The 17,356-nt window shown below is 38.9% G+C and overlaps 1 protein-coding gene across 5 annotated transcripts in view; it reads right to left on the reverse strand.

The window, feature by feature from the left end:
• Window positions 1-17,356, reverse strand: part of RFX3 (regulatory factor X3) — a 213,599-nt gene that overhangs the window by 44,257 nt on the left and 151,986 nt on the right. For 4 of the 5 annotated variants that reach the window (XM_075279001.1, XM_075278982.1, XM_075278989.1 and 1 more), the window contains 2 exons: window positions 10,740-10,998; window positions 3,822-3,896 (listed from right to left, as the gene is read on the reverse strand). In XM_075279001.1, coding sequence (XP_075135102.1) covers window positions 3,822-3,896; window positions 10,740-10,998 — 334 coding nt within the window. The remainder of the gene's footprint in view (window positions 1-3,821; window positions 3,897-10,739; window positions 10,999-17,356) is intronic. The other variant, XM_075278996.1, reaches the window with a different exon arrangement.

Consider the following 17,356-nt stretch of genomic DNA (forward strand, 5'->3'; position numbering starts at 1 on the left):
ATTCACACATCAGTGTTTTGCATCAGTGATTGTAAGCTAAAACCAGGAGCAGGTCAAAACACAGAACAGGCAGAAATCCTAATCCTAAATAATACTATTGTCATGATGTATGGACCTGATCCTACCATGTTTGGCTTACAAACATCATGCAAGAAAACATTAATGTATCAATAAGGCCTTAGTCAAAATGTGCCCACCAAAGATATGATAAAACAACAAGAAACAAACAATACTCACCCATTTAATCTCTTGCTGATCCAGCTCCACTTCTCCGATCCTCCATATTGGGCTTTGTGTATTTGGGTGTGGTATTGACATGCCGTATACTCCACATGACTATTATAGCTAATCACTGGTCTTAGTAGTTGATTGTTGTATACCAGCTCTATCCAGTAGATTTAGGTATATGGACACATCATCACAGTAGTAAAATAACCAAAGCCTCAGTTGACGACTGCAGAAGCAGTGCTGGAGCCTTAAAGCTTAAAGAGGACCTTTCATCAGATCGGGCACATGCAGTTCTATATACTGCTGGAAAGCTGACAGTACGCTGAATTCAGCGCACTATCGGCTTTCCTGATCTGTGCCCGGTGTAAAGCGCTATCGGTCCTGGTACCGTAGGGCTTTACAGTCAGAAGGGCGTTTCTGACACTTAGCCAGGGATGCCCTTCTGCCCAGCAGCGCCTATCGCGCTGTAGAGTGTGAGCGGGGAGGAACGCCCCCTCCCTCTGCTCACAGTGCTCGTCCATAGACGAGTATTATCAGGAGGGGAAGGGGGCATTCCTTCCCGCTCACACTGTACAGAGCGATAGGCGCTGCTGGGCAGAAAGGTGTCCCTGGCTAACTGTCAGAAACTCCCTTCTGACTGTAAAGAGCTACAGTACCGGGACCGATAGCGCTTTACACCGGGCACAGATTGGGAACGCCGATAGTGCGCTGAATTCAGCACACTGTCAGCTTTCCAGCAGTATATAGAACTGCATGTGCCCGATCTGATGAAAGGTCCTCTTTAAGACCTTACATAGTGGGCTGCAGCAAAAAAGGGCTGCTGGAAAAAACGTCGCAGCAAGGCATCGCAGTCTTTCACGAAGAGTTTTTCACAGAAAGTAAACCTCTGTGCACGTTCTTCTTCCATTTCACCTATAGGGAAATTGCCAGCATTTCCGTAGGTATAATTGACATGATGCGTTTTTAAAAATGTGGAAATTTTAGAAAACAGAGCTTTTCGCGCAGATTTTTTTCTGCAATGTGTGGATGGGATTAGATAGAATCTCATTTACTTTGCATGTAATGTAAAATGCGTCTTTTGAATATGTAAACTGTAATGCCAAGAAAATGTCCACAGTCTTACCACCTTTTGTTGTGAGCTATGAATATGACAAATGGTGCTTAGACACCTAGAATGTTAAATGGGGAACAAGCTTATTAAAAGATATGACCTAGTAATAAGAATGTTAGTGAGAGTGCTAAGTTCAGTGTCCGATGAGAGCCATTTTGCATATTTTAATAGGAAGCATTGTCTGCTTAACTCTCTACATCAACTGGATCTCCACAAGGAGATCAATATTCTCCAACTGAGGTAGTCATTTGCAACCACTTCCTTCATGGGAACAGCTTTATCAATACCGTCAGGTGTGGTAAAACATTTACTGATTGAACGTCAAAAAATAAAAATATATATTTTACAGGTCATTCATTCCACGTCATATGTTGCTATATCCTATATAAGCTATATACTGTATCCCCAGGTGCCTAAATTATGTAAGAGGCATAAAAGTCACTTCAATGATTCTAATAGTTGGTGCCCTACTGACCTACCTTCCATTACCTTGTGATTTAATGACGTAGCCCAAGACCAAGCAATATTCTATAATGTAAGGAGTAAGATGAAGTGTCTCACTCTCTGCTAATGATGGACACAATTAAACAAAATACAGCATGCCTCTCATTAAATCCCATGTAAAGTGTGGAGTGGAATCATAGGGACCTCAGATGTTACACTGACTTAGCTCTTCATATTAACAAAAAAAAATAAAATCATTTTATCCAGTGTACAATGACAGGCGCCCGAGATTTATGTCAGTGGCCTTGTGATACCAGGCAGGTAATTGAAAAGTCCTGAAAGTCATTTTGGAAAGCAAATGTGTTACATCATTTGCTGGTTTATACTTCTAAAGAACTAATAACCAAAATAAATAGATTTTAGGCTGAGGCCCCACATTGTGAAAATGCTGCTTTTTTGTTGCAGATTTTGCAGCGTTTTTTTGAGCCAAAGTCAGAAAAGGATTTAACAGAATTATTGAAGAACTTCCTTTAGGCCAAGGCTTCATGTGGCGAAAAATTGTGGCATTTTATAGTTAGGGCAAAGTATTACAGCATATTAACAGGATTACAGTTTTACATGTCCGCTTTCTGGTTAAAACCGCACTGTGGAAAGGCTGCGGTTTTGGAAATGGCAGCATGTCAATTATACTTACAGAAATGCTAGCAGTTTTGGGGCCACAAAGTGGCTCAGTGGTTAGCACTGCAGCCTTCCAGCGCTGGAGTCCTGGTGTTCAAATCCCACCAAGGGCACAAAACCATCTGCAAGGAGTTTGTATGTTCTCCCCGTGTTTACATGGATTTCCATCCCATATTCCAAAGACATACTGATAGAGAAAAATGTACATTGTGAGCTCTATGTGGGGCTCACAATCTACAAAAGAAAAAAGAAATGCTAGCGGTTTCCCCATAGGTATAATTGAAACAGAAAGTCTGCAGAGGAAACCGCTGCAAACTTTTTGTCTAAAACAATGTGCGAAGAACCGCAATGGGTTGCCTCCGCGTTTTTTCCCGCAGTGCTTTTTTGCTGCAGAATGCCACATGGGGCCTTAGCCTTATATTTTCCATTCATTTTCAAACCACTCCAGACTTTGGCTCAAAAAAACACACCAAAACAAAAAACGCATTTCTGCAACATGCAGGGCTCCTTAGCCTTAGGGGGAGTTCACACGGAGGAAAGTGGAGCGCAATCTGGCACGTATACACGTGTCGGCAGATGACGCGCTCAAAATGCTCCCATTCATTTCAATGGGAGTTAGGAGCGTATACGGCGCGTTATTTTGCGGTCGTGATTTTGTGGCCCCTAGTGTAAGCAAGCCCCCATAGAAAGGCTGCCTATAGAAGCACATGTTGAGGAGGATGCTGTCCTTGTAGTTTGCTTACCCTTCCTTACTTGCATTTTGCAATAGGATATATTAGAATAATAGGATATAAAATATTATATCTTTATCTTTTATATAGACTTTTTTAACTCATTTGTTTTCTAGTTATAGTATTGCACACCTTCCTAGAATATGTTAACATCTGTGCATTGGACTTACGGTATGTATATCTTCTTGTATCAGTATTACGGTAATTTCTATAGAACTCAGTGCACATATCTATCTGCATGCTTGTTATATGTTTTCTGGTCTTCACTCAGAGGTGTACAGTATGTACTTGATAACATTTGCATCCTGTATTATATACTATGCACAAATAGTATAAAAGTAACCTGATATACACAAAATAATAGAAAATAAGTAGTATTTTGTGATGATTCAGAAGTAGTCATGAAAGCATAAGTCCCATGAACATGATCTATAAAAACGTTGCATGAATGACAGAGAAGAGTCACCAGGATATTGAGTGGCTACAGATGGGCATGGCAATTTTAAGTATATAAAAAAAGTCAATTAGAAAGAAACCTGTGCTTTCAAGACAAAGAGGACATGAAGGGCTGGAAATAAAGCTAGCAAAAGGCATGCAGAAAAGAAAGGATATTAAAAGAAGGGACTTACATGGCTGTTGAGGAGAGAGCTTCTGTGACTTGAAAGGCCGTCAGACTTTTGCAGTGTCTCAATCGCCATTTCAATCTGATAATAGATGTCATTGAAAACAGGCTCAAGACAAGATAGCATTAAAACGCAAAAGCATCATTGACTGACATTTACATTTTATCAAAAACATTAATGGCCTGCTCTCCACACATACAAAAGAAATAATAGGAAGAGAACATGCATTTCATTACCCCAGCACCCACCACCAAATCAAAGAAAGTAGGAGCCCCCAAAAACACAAATAAAACCATAACCAGGTTACGGAAAAAGAGAATCAACAAAGCAAGTTTACTTCAACATACTAGAAAGCTGATTTTCTTTGGTGCTGTGTTTGCTTTTTTGAGCCAAAGCCGGGGTGGATTCATCCAGAAGGAGCATTAGCGCCTCTTTTACTCCATTGAAATACACTTCGGGCTTTGGTTAAAAAAGAATATAAAAAAAAAAAAGAAGCAAAATCTGCACTAAAAAAGCAACAAAAATTCAGTACGTGTCTTAACTATGAGTCCACTGTATTCTTTCATACTGTAGTTCCTATTACTCAAACAGTACCCGTTTATGTGAATCTGACTACGCTGCAATACCAAACACAGCCTATGAAAAAAAATGTCGCTTTTAATAAAAAGAAGATCTCTTTTCTAATCTAAGACAACCCCTTTAAATAGAAAAGGTTTTGCTTAGGTCAAAATCAGGACAACAATGTATAGCATAAGTGGTTGGGTAACATTTCAATCCTTTCAATTGTCTGATTTTTTTTTTTTTTTCTTTTTACAAAGTTCTCTAGAAACAATAGGGATATATTTTCAATTCTACCCTTTTGGGCTGTATTCACACTGAGTAACGCTGGCGTTTTTTGTGCTTATTTTTGCACATAGCACCGCGTTAACACCACGTATACGCCGCGTTAACGCCGGGCAACGCCACCGCAAAATAGCGCGGCATTAACGCGGCGTATACACGGCGTTAACGCGGCGCTATGTGCAAAAATAAGCACAAAAAACGCCAGCGTTACTCAGTGTGAATACAGCCTTATTGGCAAAACCTGAGTGGAATTACAGCAAAGCATCTTAGGCTAAGGCCCCATGGGACGATTCGCAGCGCTAAAGCGCTGCAGGAAAAACTGTGGCAGGAACGTATCGTGGTTCTTCCCGCATCACTTTGAACAGAAAGTTCATGGAGTTCTACTCTGCAGACTTTCTGTTAGCATTATATCTACAGGAAAGCCGCAGGCATTTCTGTAGATATAATTGACATGCTGCGATTTCCAAAAACGTGGCAGTTTTGGAAATCACAGCGTGTCCACGCTGTCGTTTTTATCACAAAGTGGGCATGGGACTCTCATGAATCCCGTCCACTTTGCAAGTACTGTAAATGTCGCAATTTTTCCTGCGGTGGAAAAATCGCAGTGATTACAGCCCATGGTGCCCTGGCCTTAAAAGTAGCAGAGCATTTTTACTGCTCATGTTATGGTATGTTGAATGGAGTCTATCCAAATTTTATGGTTTGAGGAATGAGTGAATATCCTTTCACACAGTGAGAACACACTGCGGCCTCCTGCAACATATCAATTTTTCATTCAGTTTTAGTCTCAACGTGTGGGTTAGCCTTGTTTTGTGTTGTCCTGGCCTAAGGCTGGATTCACACAGGACACATTGATTGTAGTGGAAAAATAGCTGCAGAAATTTACACCATGTACTCCTATAAGGGTAAAGAATGTATGAAGTGTGTTTGTGGGTGTAATGTATCGATAGCACATACTTTAATGTACTTGAAAAAATAAATAAATCGGCAACAGTAATTCTGGTAACTTTGCGGTTCTATAAGTTTATACATGATCAACTATGGCTAGACAATATTTGCCTAAAAATAAAATCTTTATTTTATTCAAGGTTAAGGGGAATTTCTCGATTTAGGGAGCCATCACACGGAGTAAACGTGTGTGTATTTTTGCAAAATACACATGTAAAAATACACGTGTAAAAATAAGACTCCCATTGACTTCAATGACATTTTACAGGCGTATTTTTACACGTGTAAAAATATCATTGAAGTCAATGGGAGTCTTATTTTTACACGTGTATTTTGTAAAAATACACGCGCGTTTACTCCGTGTGAAGGCTCCCTTAATCTTGATTTTAATATGGGGGTGAGATATATTTGTTGCCGGATTCCTGGTCCTACCAACCAACTACTGACTATAGTGGAGAAGCTTTTGGAAGAGAAAGCCTACATAGAATTTATCTGGGGCAGGGCTAACATCAATTTCACAATCCTGATAAAAATCATACAATTCTTTGATGTGCCAAATTAATTCAATTCATTTGATTTATTGCACAGCCCTATGAAAAACTTTATAAAGTTTTACCAGGTTACTTAGTTGGGTGAGCAGAAGCATGGGAACCTCATCTGTTTGTTAGCAAACCCAACTCTGACTTGAACGTGGGGATGTGCAAGTCCTCAGGCAAGATTATGAAAGGGAAATTGGAAGGTGAAGTGTTTTATGAAAAACATAGTATGGTGAGTTTCAGCTCCTTTGTGCCCAACATATCCAATATTTATCCGAATTGTATGAACACCATTGACACCAGAAGTAGTTAGAACGTGGAGCTGAATTTAAGTAAGTGGGAAGTGATGAAAGGCTGAGCGGCGTCTATGAAGCATTGCTAGATGATGCTCGGTGTCACCTCGTCTCAGCTTATACTACTTGTGTTTTGACAGAAAAGACATGGAAGAGAAGAGGAGAGTGGGCTAAAGTAATAGGTTTTCAGACAGGTACCTCATTGAGAGTGAAAGGAAAGGGAAATAGGACAGTGTTAGGAAGCATTTTTTGTGAGTTTGACAAGGCTTTGCAATGCTTAGCGGCTTGACACTAAAATGCTGCCAGTAAGGCCTTGTTCGGAATACTTTCTACTATTTATAGCCTGGCAGAAATAATCACTTCTTCACTAGACGGTGATCATGAAACATGCAGAAATTAGAAAGGTACTGTCAATCTGTGCTTTTTAGGTCTTGCATAAATGTATATGGATTAGAAATCATCATTTTTCTAGTAAGCTATGACAGTATGATGTGTAATTGGTGTGGAAATAATTCCTTCATGGAGCCACAATTAGTCGACTTATTTCATTTGTGCTGTTGAAAAATGACACAACACAGACTTTGATATAGTAACTTTCTTTGATAACTACTACTACTAAGGGGTTCAACTCCAATAAAAGAAACAAAAAAGCATTAAAGAAGTAATAACCTAAATGTAAACATGAGAGCCCGTTTTTCTATAAGTCACATTTTCTGCATTATCCTGACACACACATTGGGGTTGATCCAACGCTGATCTGCTTCATCTCTGACTAACTATTGACCTCACTGTTCTGAAGCAGTCACTGCTGTCTAATATGCTATCTAGTCTCTGTACTGTCAGGAGGGCGATGTCAGGGAGGAGCAGGAAAGGGGCGCGATTCAGAGCTCCAATCAGTGTCATATCTCAGAATCACTCCCCCTTCTGTCTCCTGCCTTAAACTGACAGTAGAGGGATATTTCAGGCACCAAAACTAACTGCACTGATGACTCGAGAATGGTGGGGGATAAAGGAAAAAGATCCTCTTTGAAGATAAACAATCGTTTTCAGATCTTACTATCTTACTTTCTTAAAGGGAACCTATCACTAGATTTAAGAGCATTAATCCGCCAGCAGGTTGTTATCCATTAAAAAGATTTATAATTCAGGGAACTACTAGGGAAGTGTCCTGACAGTCTTCACATATATCCAGTGAGGTGTACTGGCTTCATCTTCACTGCACACTTATGGATTCTTCCCATGACTCTCCTGCATTTCTGCATTATAACACCTTTTTAGACAAAATGCTACATTGGACAGTTTTGATAGGGGCATGTTTAGGACACTAAAGCTCAGCAGTACAAGGACGTACTGGTAGTTTAGTGCCCTAAAATCTGGTGCCAGGTGCCATTTAAGTGCATACTGTGACTACCAACCAATATAAAGTATGTTAGTTCTGTAAGCTTCCTAGTAATTTTTCAAGCAGTTGACCTAAGCTTAGACTGGTAAAATAATAACAGGTATAAAAAGATGCAGGAACATTTTGAGCAAAGCCTTGGTATAATTAGGTGCCAGGGTAATAAGTCTGTTTCATCCATAAAGATTCTTTTTCATTATACCAACAACATGATTCATTTCATTTCACTATCAATTGGGAATTTGACCTTTTACATCCAATAATCCTTTATTTAACATTCGACTGTAAAGGAAAAAAAATGAAATGCAGTATCAGAGCGTGATACATTGCAAGCGATCTAGATCATTTGGAGATTTCTATATAATTTAATAGTATGTAAAAATGTTCCAATTAAGTGTATCTGAGGCTTAAAGGTGTGAAGCTTGTATAAAAGGAATGTAAGAAAAAGTGATCAAGAATGCACAGAAGGCAGAGTGTGTTATTGTACAATTCATGGTCAAATGAATCATTTTATTGTGCAATTTCTATAATTATAGCTAACCTAGTAAGAACAAAAGATAATACATTGTTAAACATATTAACTCTTTAAATGAAAGTGGCGGTAGCATTTTGTTAATGGAGCTTTACACATAGGGGGAGCATTTTAACATATGCAAGTACTTAACTACAATATGTATAGGGAGGGTGAAATGTGAAGCAAAGGCCACATGGGTCTTGCAGGCCCCTATCAGCTTATTTTGACCACCCAACCCTCTTTCAGGATACCTGACAAGATTCAATCCAGGTGTATAAAACATCTGTTATTATTTCTGAAGGCTATTCCCCCATAGGAGATGCTTGGGGCAGATAGGCTTGGAATTCAATATAGCAATGTTTTTGTTCTCAGGAGAGATAAGCTTCTGCTGAAAGAGTTTGACAGGAGCTTTCTCCCCCATTGAGTACATACAGTATGTGTGTCCAGCCTAGTGTGAATACGTATTACGGGTTTGGAAGGTGCAGCTGTCAGACAAATGAGTATTTGGCAGACAGCTATCTGATGGATTTGGCCATTTTAAGAGCAATGTTTGTAGCATATTTGTATGGGATATACTCCAACTATTGCCAGTATGGGCAATTGTATCACTGGCACTGTAGCAGCAGTGGCACCTCTATGTTACTGACTTTGGTATATGGCTGGCACAATATTCTAGATAATTTTGTGTGGTATGTGTTGAAGTTAAAACTGTGCTACTATTTGTCCTGCATGCACACACAGTCTGGTGTGAGCTATTAAGTGGCATTGTTTGAGGACAGTTGGCTAGGATAATATGCTGTCAGACGTAAGTCGGTTGCACACGACCGTGTGCTAACCGGCTGCCATCATTGAACAGCATGGGCGGTGCACAGAAGACATAAGGATGTCATCCATGTGCCACCTGTGCACTGGCTTTGCCTCCACGGCTCCTTTAATTCAATGAATAGGAGTCACAGAAGCAGTGCCACAAAATCGGACCTGTTCCATATTTTGTGGTCCAGACTGTTAGCCCGCAGAGGGGACCGTGTAATTCATGGTCATGTATACGGGCCCATAGAAATTAATGGCTCAGTGTGCAAAAACTCAGATATCCCATTGATCATTCATATGGTTGTCTGCAAGGGGGTGGACATTATGTCAGAAAATGGCAGATTTATGTTCTTTATTATTGAGGCCTTTATCTCAGCAAGCATCACTAGGCTCTAAACTCCCCCAAAAATTATATGTATATATTTTTACATGTACATTATTTTTAAGCTATAGAGCTATAAGACTATTGATATTGCAGATACAATATATGAAGAGTTTAGTTGTTAAAAATATTTATTTTGCCTCTGTAATAAATAAATCATATAATATCTTTATTGTGACTTTCACCATAACTAACAAAAAGTTAAGACATTTTTATTCTGCTTAACATGACCAATAAACCTCAAGGCACACAGAAGAGGGCACCCACTTTTATGGCTCCCCCATACATTTGAGTGTATTTAGGGATCTATGAAAACAGCCAAAAATAGGACATGACCTATATTTTGAAGGTCTGTGTCAAAATAGCAGTCATGTGAATAGCCCCCTTCACTGGCATTAAAATGAATGCTCCCGTGTGACGTCCATTTAAAAAAAACGGTTGACACATGGCCAGTATTTATGTACTGCTGTGTGCTTCTAGCCTTAGATTAGGACCACAAAGATGCCCAAATACTGTTTGCTAAATTTCTATCGTATTAGAGATAATATAACTTGTGAAAGATTTTGAAACATAAAATATAGACATGTCTCACAAATATAACCATTTGAAATAGTCCAATGACATTATTTCGAACCATGCTGGAGCCTGTTTCAATACCCTCTATTGACAAGTTACTGAAGTTCCATCTCCTGCCACTTCCCCCATTATTTAACTTCTATAACCCCCTGTTTCTGTCTTACACTTCCACACTAATGATCACACATTTCTAGGTCTGATATCTATTTGCACTATAGTCAGTACTGTCTCTCCAAATCTTCCGTTGCTTCAACACACGCTTCCCTATGCTCCTAATTTATCAAAGTCACAAAGAATATGAAAGTCTTGTTAAACCTGAGCACAATAGGAACAGTAAATTGGAAGAGAGAAAGCGGCAAGGATAAATATCATCTATTTGTAACATTTCCAGCAGTATTTATTTCTATACATAGTGAAACGTGGTTCAATCGGTGACAAGTAGCTCCACGGTGACAAGCACTTGATAACAATTACCAAGAAAAAATGATGTGTGCTCATTAGCTATCAGAAAGAAATGCATAAGGAACAAGCTACAGCCTAGTCTGACATTTGCAGTTGCCAAGGAGAAGGTCAATGGTCTGTTCACACCTGTATCTTTTGGAAAAGAAGTTGCAGAAAGCACTTACTGTTGCTGGAGAGGCACGGGTTGTATGACTCACAGAGTGGCCTGAGTTTTCCATGGAGTTGCCAATCAGATAGGTTCCACCAGTGCTGCTAATGATCTGCCCTCCAGAGACCCCCATCTGAATTGCTCCAGTGCCGACCATGTTGTGAGAGGAGACCACTGTTGTCACCTGTGCAGATCCGCCTTGGGTGTCAAAGTAACTGCCTCCAGTATTCTGGCTGTACATCTGAGTTTCTGTGTAAGGGTATGTTGTTGTCCGGCTTCAGGAAAGAATTGAAGATACAATAAATCATTTGCAACACTTTATGTGTTTTTGTATAAATATGACAAATACAATATTGTCTTATTATCCAATGCACGTTTAGTTGCTGCTGATTCCTGAGTGAGCCGGTCTTTGGAAATTATTAATGTTTCCTTTCGTCTGATCATTTCAGTAAGGAGGAGGAAATGGTCGTGGATACAAACAAGGCGTATTAGAATTTAGTTATTAACCATTTTGCTCATACCATTAACATCTACATGAATCTGACCCCTTAATGGGCGATTTTTACATTATGGGCGCTATTCTATTACGGACAGCTTCACTGTGAACATATGGACTAGTAGTACTAGGAAGAGCATTTTACAGCATCAGGCAAACCCAGCTCTTGTTCTCCTTGAACTAATTATAGCAAAAGTAGAATATTTTTTCTTTATATATTGGTTGAACAAGACCCTGCAAAAAGATAAGCTGATAGGGCAAATTTTCCAATAAGAGAGTCCATTTATAAATAAGAGACTTTTATGTACTCGGAGGTAACTATATGACTGTTTCAAATATACTGCATGGTATCCCTTGGAAATTCTACAACAGGTGACACCCCATGTCACTAGTGTAATTGACTCATCTTTATGGCAGGTAGCAATGGGTTGGTAGAGGGTGGGGTTGCATTTTATTTCATACCCATCTATATTTGGTGCTCCGTTGCTTCCCAGCGTGGTCTGGTACAGAAGCTAAATTGTTTTCTTCTGGTGGAAGTCCCTGCCACACATGAAGGGGCCCAAGACATCACAGCCAGCAAGCAATTCTACTGCAAGAAGACAACTGAGCAAAGGACCGCACCGTGCTGGGAGGACACCAGAGAACCAGCGACAGGTGAGTATGTTTTGGTTTTTTTTTTCCACCTCCCTAAGCCTAATTAAAAAAATATTTGAGCTTGGACATTCTCTTTAAAGGATGTATTCACATGTCCCTGATTCTGCACAAAATAGTCCTGAAATATAGTACAGTTCACAGCATTTCTATACTTGTGTATTCACATTTTCCAGTTTCACAAATTCCCTCCAATATTCAAGGCAAGGCAAAACAAAAACAAAAAAATGGCAAGTCTGAATACACCCATAGGCTGAAGCCTCACATTGCAGAAACGTAGCTTTTATGGTTGCAGATTTTGCTGCGTTTTTTGAGCCAAAGCCAAGAGTAGCTACAAAAGGAATGGGAAATATACAGGAAGTTCTTATACGTCTCCCTTCTGCTCAATGCACTTCTGGGTTTGCCTCAAAAAACTGCAGCAAAATTTGCAACAAAAAATGCTGCGTTTCCACAATGTGGGGCCTTAGCCTAAAGGACTGGAAAAAAGCCACATATAAATAACATTACAATGTACTCTATTTATTGGTCACAACATAAAACAGATCTTGTCCTTTATACATCCAAGGTTGTACATGTATAGCATAGAACATCTAGGCATCACTATATGCTTACATCCTCTCTCTACTTCTATCACAGTAAATGCCGTGCGGTGGAGCCAGTAATAAAACGCGGTTCATTCTGTGAATGAGGGAAATGTAAGTCCCTGAACCATAATTAACTCCTCTTCTGAATGATAATTGAAACCCATAAATAAGTTCTTCTCTGTTTCATTAATACATTACAAATGACATCCCCTGTTAATTTCCATGACCTGAAGCACAATGATGAGATGTGCACTGCAGTATGATAGAAGAGCGCGAGAGCCTCAATCACTGACAAAGGCTTTTTATACAGTATAAAGACAGGGATAACCTCCTGCTATGTTTTATGCAGATCTCAAAACGTATCTTAAATGCAACGAGCCCAATTATGAAAGGCTTGACCCTTATCTTCATGGCAGCTACATGGAAGCGTATATTGAGCAGCGTGCACAGCAGCTGTACTTCATTCATGTGCAAGATGTATCTGACCATCTCCTTGTTCATTACTAAATTACCTGAACATCTGCCACCTGAAAGCCTGATTTAACAAGCTCGGCTTTGTCACACGTATAGGAGTTGCATGGAGCTACATTGGAAGACCTCGCTGCCAGGCCGTAATGAAATATTTAAAGTAATCTCATCTTGTAGAAACCGATGAGATCAAGTAAAGAAGTGGATCTGATTCCAGATACAAAAAGTTGTGCATGTTGTATCACCTCCAGATAACATAGTCACTCCTTAATGTTATTGGAAATTCACTAAATAAATTATTGTAAGGATTCATACACATGTGGTATTTTTATCATATTATCATTCTCTGGCTTGTTGTAAGTAGCATTCTTGACTCCACAAGGAAGTTTTAACAATATTGAGTATTATATGCGGGATATACCTAGAGGTACTAGTATGTGGTTTTTTGGAAAAACACCACGCAGAAATGTATTCAGCCAGAATAAGAAGTATTAGTACTTCCTTCATGCTTACACCCAGGCGGAATGAGAAGTATTAGTACTTCCTTCATACTTATATCCAGCCGGAATGAGAAGTATTAATACTTCCTTCATATTTACAGTATATCCAGCCGGAATGAGAAGTATTAGTACTACCTTCATGCTTATATCCAGCTGATTTGAGAAGTATTAGTACTTACTTCATGCTTATATCCAGCTGATATGAGAAGTATTAGTACTTCCTTCATACTTATATCCAGGTGAAATGAGAAGTATTAGTACTTCCTTCATAATTATATCCAGCCGGAATGAGAAGTATTAATACTTCCTTCATATTTACAGTATATCCAGCCGGAATGAGAAGTATTAGTACTTCCTTCATGCTTATATCCAGCTGATATGAGAAGTATTAGTACTTCCTTCATACTTATATCCAACCGGAATGAGAAGTATTAGTACTTCCTTCATCCTTATATCCGGCCCGAATAAGAAGTATTAGTACTTCCTTCATGCTTATATCCGGCCGGAATGAGAAGTATTAGTACTTCCTTCATACTTATATCCGGCCCGAATGAGAAGCATTAGTACTTCCTTCATGCTTATATCCGACCCGAATGAGAAGTATTAGCACTTCCTTCATGCTTATATCCGACCGGAATGAGAAGTATTAGTACTTCCTTCATGCTTATATCCGGCCCGAATGAGCAGTATTAGTACTTCCTTCATGCTTATATCCAGCCGGAATGAGAAGTATTAGTACTTCCTTCATACTTATATCCGGCCCGAATGAGAAGTATTAGTACTTCCTTCATGCTTATATCCGTCCGGAATGAGAAGTATTAGTACTTCCTTCATGCTTATATCCAGCCGGAATGAGAAGTATTAGTACTTCCTTCATACTTATATCTGGTCCGAATGAGAAGTATTAGTACTTCCTTCATGCTTATATCCGGCCGGAATGAGAAGTATTAGTACTTCCTTCATACTTATATCCGGTCCGAATGAGAAGTATTAATACTTCCTTCATGCTTATATCTGGCCGGAATGAGAAGTTTTAGTACTTCCTTCATACTTATATCCGGCCGGAATGAGAAGTTTTAGTACTTCCTTCATACTTATATCCAGCCAGAATGAGAAGTATTAGTACTTCCTTCATACTTATATCCGGTCCAAATGAGAAGTATTAATACTTCCTTCATGCTTATATCCGGCCGGAATGAGAAGTATTAGTACTTCCTTCATACTTATACCCGGCCCGAATGAGAAGTATTAGTACTTCCTTCATGCTTATATCCGACCCGAATGAGAAGTATTAGCACTTCCTTCATGCTTATATCCGGCCCGAATGAGAAGTTTTAGTACTTCCTTCATACTTATATCCAGCCGGAATGAGAAGTATTAGTACTTCCTTCATACTTATATCCGGTCCGAATGAGAAGTATTAATACTTCCTTCATGCTTATATCCGGCCGGAATGAGAAGTATTAGTACTTCCTTCATACTTATATCCGGCCGGAATGACAAGTATTAGTACTTCCTTCATACTTATACCCGGCCCGAATGAGAAGTATTAGTACTTCCTTCATACTTATACCTGGCCCGAATGAGAAGTATTAGTACTTCCATCATGCTTATATCCGGCCGGAATGAGAAGTATTAGTACTTCCTTCATACTTATACCCGGCCCGAATGAGAAGTATTAGTACTTCCTTCATGCTTATATCCGGCCGGAATGAGAAGTATTAGTACTTCCTTCATACTTATATCCGGCCGGAATGACAAGTATTAGTACTTCCTTCATACTTATACCCGGCCCGAATGAGAAGTATTAGTACTTCCTTCATACTTATACCTGGCTCGAATGAGAAGTATTAGTACTTCCATCATGCTTATATCCAGCCGGAATGAGAAGTATTAGTACTTCCTTCATACTTATATCCGGCCCGAATGAGAAGTATTAGTACTTCCTTCATGCTTATATCCGGCCGGAATGAGAAGTATTAGTACTTCCTTCATGCTTATATCCAGCCGGAATGAGAAGTATTAGTACTTCCTTCATACTTATATCTGGTCCGAATGAGAAGTATTAGTACTTCCTTCATGCTTATATCCGGCCGGAATGAGAAGTATTAGTACTTCCTTCATACTTATATCCGGTCCGAATGAGAAGTATTAATACTTCCTTCATGCTTATATCCAGCCGGAATGAGAAGTATTAGTACTTCCTTCATACTTATATCTGGCCGGAATGAGAAGTTTTGGTACTTCCTTCATACTTATATCCGGCCGGAATGAGAAGTTTTAGTACTTACTTCATATTTATATCCAGGTGAAATGAGAAGTATTAGTACTTCCTTCATACTTATATCCGGTCCGAATGAGAAGTATTAATACTTCCTTCATGCTTATATCCGGCCGGAATGAGAAGTATTAGTACTTCCTTCATGCTTATATCCGGCCCGAATGAGAAGTTTTAGTACTTCCTTCATACTTATATCCAGCCGGAATGAGAAGTATTAGTACTTCCTTCATACTTATATCCGGTCCGAATGAGAAGTATTAATACTTCCTTCATGCTTATATCCGGCCGGAATGAGAAGTATTAGTACTTCCTTCATACTTATATCCGGCCCGAATGAGAAGTATTAGTACTTCCTTCATGCTTATATCTGGCCAGAATGAGAAGTATTAGAACTTCCTTCATGCTTATATCCAGCCGGAATGAGAAGTATTAGAACTTCCTTCATGCTTATATCCAGCCGGAATGAGAAGTATTAGTACTTCCTTCATGCTTATATCCGGCCGGAATGAGAAGTATTAGTACTTCCTTCATACTTATATCTGGCCAGAATGAGAAGTATTAGAACTTCCTTCATGCTTATATCCAGCCGGAATGAGAAGTATTAGAACTTCCTTCATGCTTATATCCAGCCGGAATGAGAAGTATTAGTACTTCCTTCATACTTATATCCGGCCCGAATGAAAAGTATTAGTACTTCCTTCATGCTTATATCCGGCCGGAATGAGAAGTATTAGTACTTCCTTCATACTTATATCCGGCCCGAATGAGAAGTATTAGTACTTCCTTCGTGCTTATATCCAGCTGAAATGAGAAGTATTAATACTTCCTTCATATTTACAGTATATCCAGCCAGAATGAGAAGTATTAGTACTTCCTTCATGCTTATATCCAACTGATATGAGAAGTATTAGTACTTCATTCATGCTTACATCCGGGCGGAATGAGAAGTATTAGTACTTCCTTCATACTTATATCCAGCCGGAATGGGAAGTATTAGTACTTCCTTCATACTTATATCCGGCCCGAATGAGAAGTATTAGTACTTCCTTCATACTTATATTCAGCCGGAATGAGAAGTATTAGTACGTTCTTCATACTTATATCCGGCCCGAATGAGAAGTATTAGTACTTCCTTCATACTTATCATTCCAATTCCTTCCATTTCTGTATGAAGAATTGCCTCAAAAGCATTCATGTTTTTCCAAACAACACTAGGGGTTATTTATCATTTGAGCAATTTTTTATGCAGTTTTTGATATGTGCTTTGTATGCCAACATTCCGTGCACCTAACTAAAAAAAAACAAACAAACAAACTGTGTCATAAATTTTGCCCAGAATTAATCTCATACAAATTGTGATTCTAATTCTGTCAACAGTTTTTTTTACACTATCCATTTACTGTACGTTTTTTAAAAAAGGGGCATTTCACAAATCCATTGTAAAATGGTACTACAGGTAAACCAAAGACATTGTGGTGAATATTGAAGGTTTCCATTTGTAATACCACTGTTAAGAACAAAAAGATTACACAAAAAAAATAAAAAAAAATATATATATATATATATATATATATATATATATATATATACAGTCCTATGAAAAAGTTTAGGCACCCCTATTAATCTTAATCATTTTTAGTTCTAAATATTTTG

This window comes from Leptodactylus fuscus, chromosome 1, assembly GCF_031893055.1.
Source record: "Leptodactylus fuscus isolate aLepFus1 chromosome 1, aLepFus1.hap2, whole genome shotgun sequence".
Classification (NCBI taxonomy): domain Eukaryota; kingdom Metazoa; phylum Chordata; class Amphibia; order Anura; family Leptodactylidae; genus Leptodactylus; species Leptodactylus fuscus.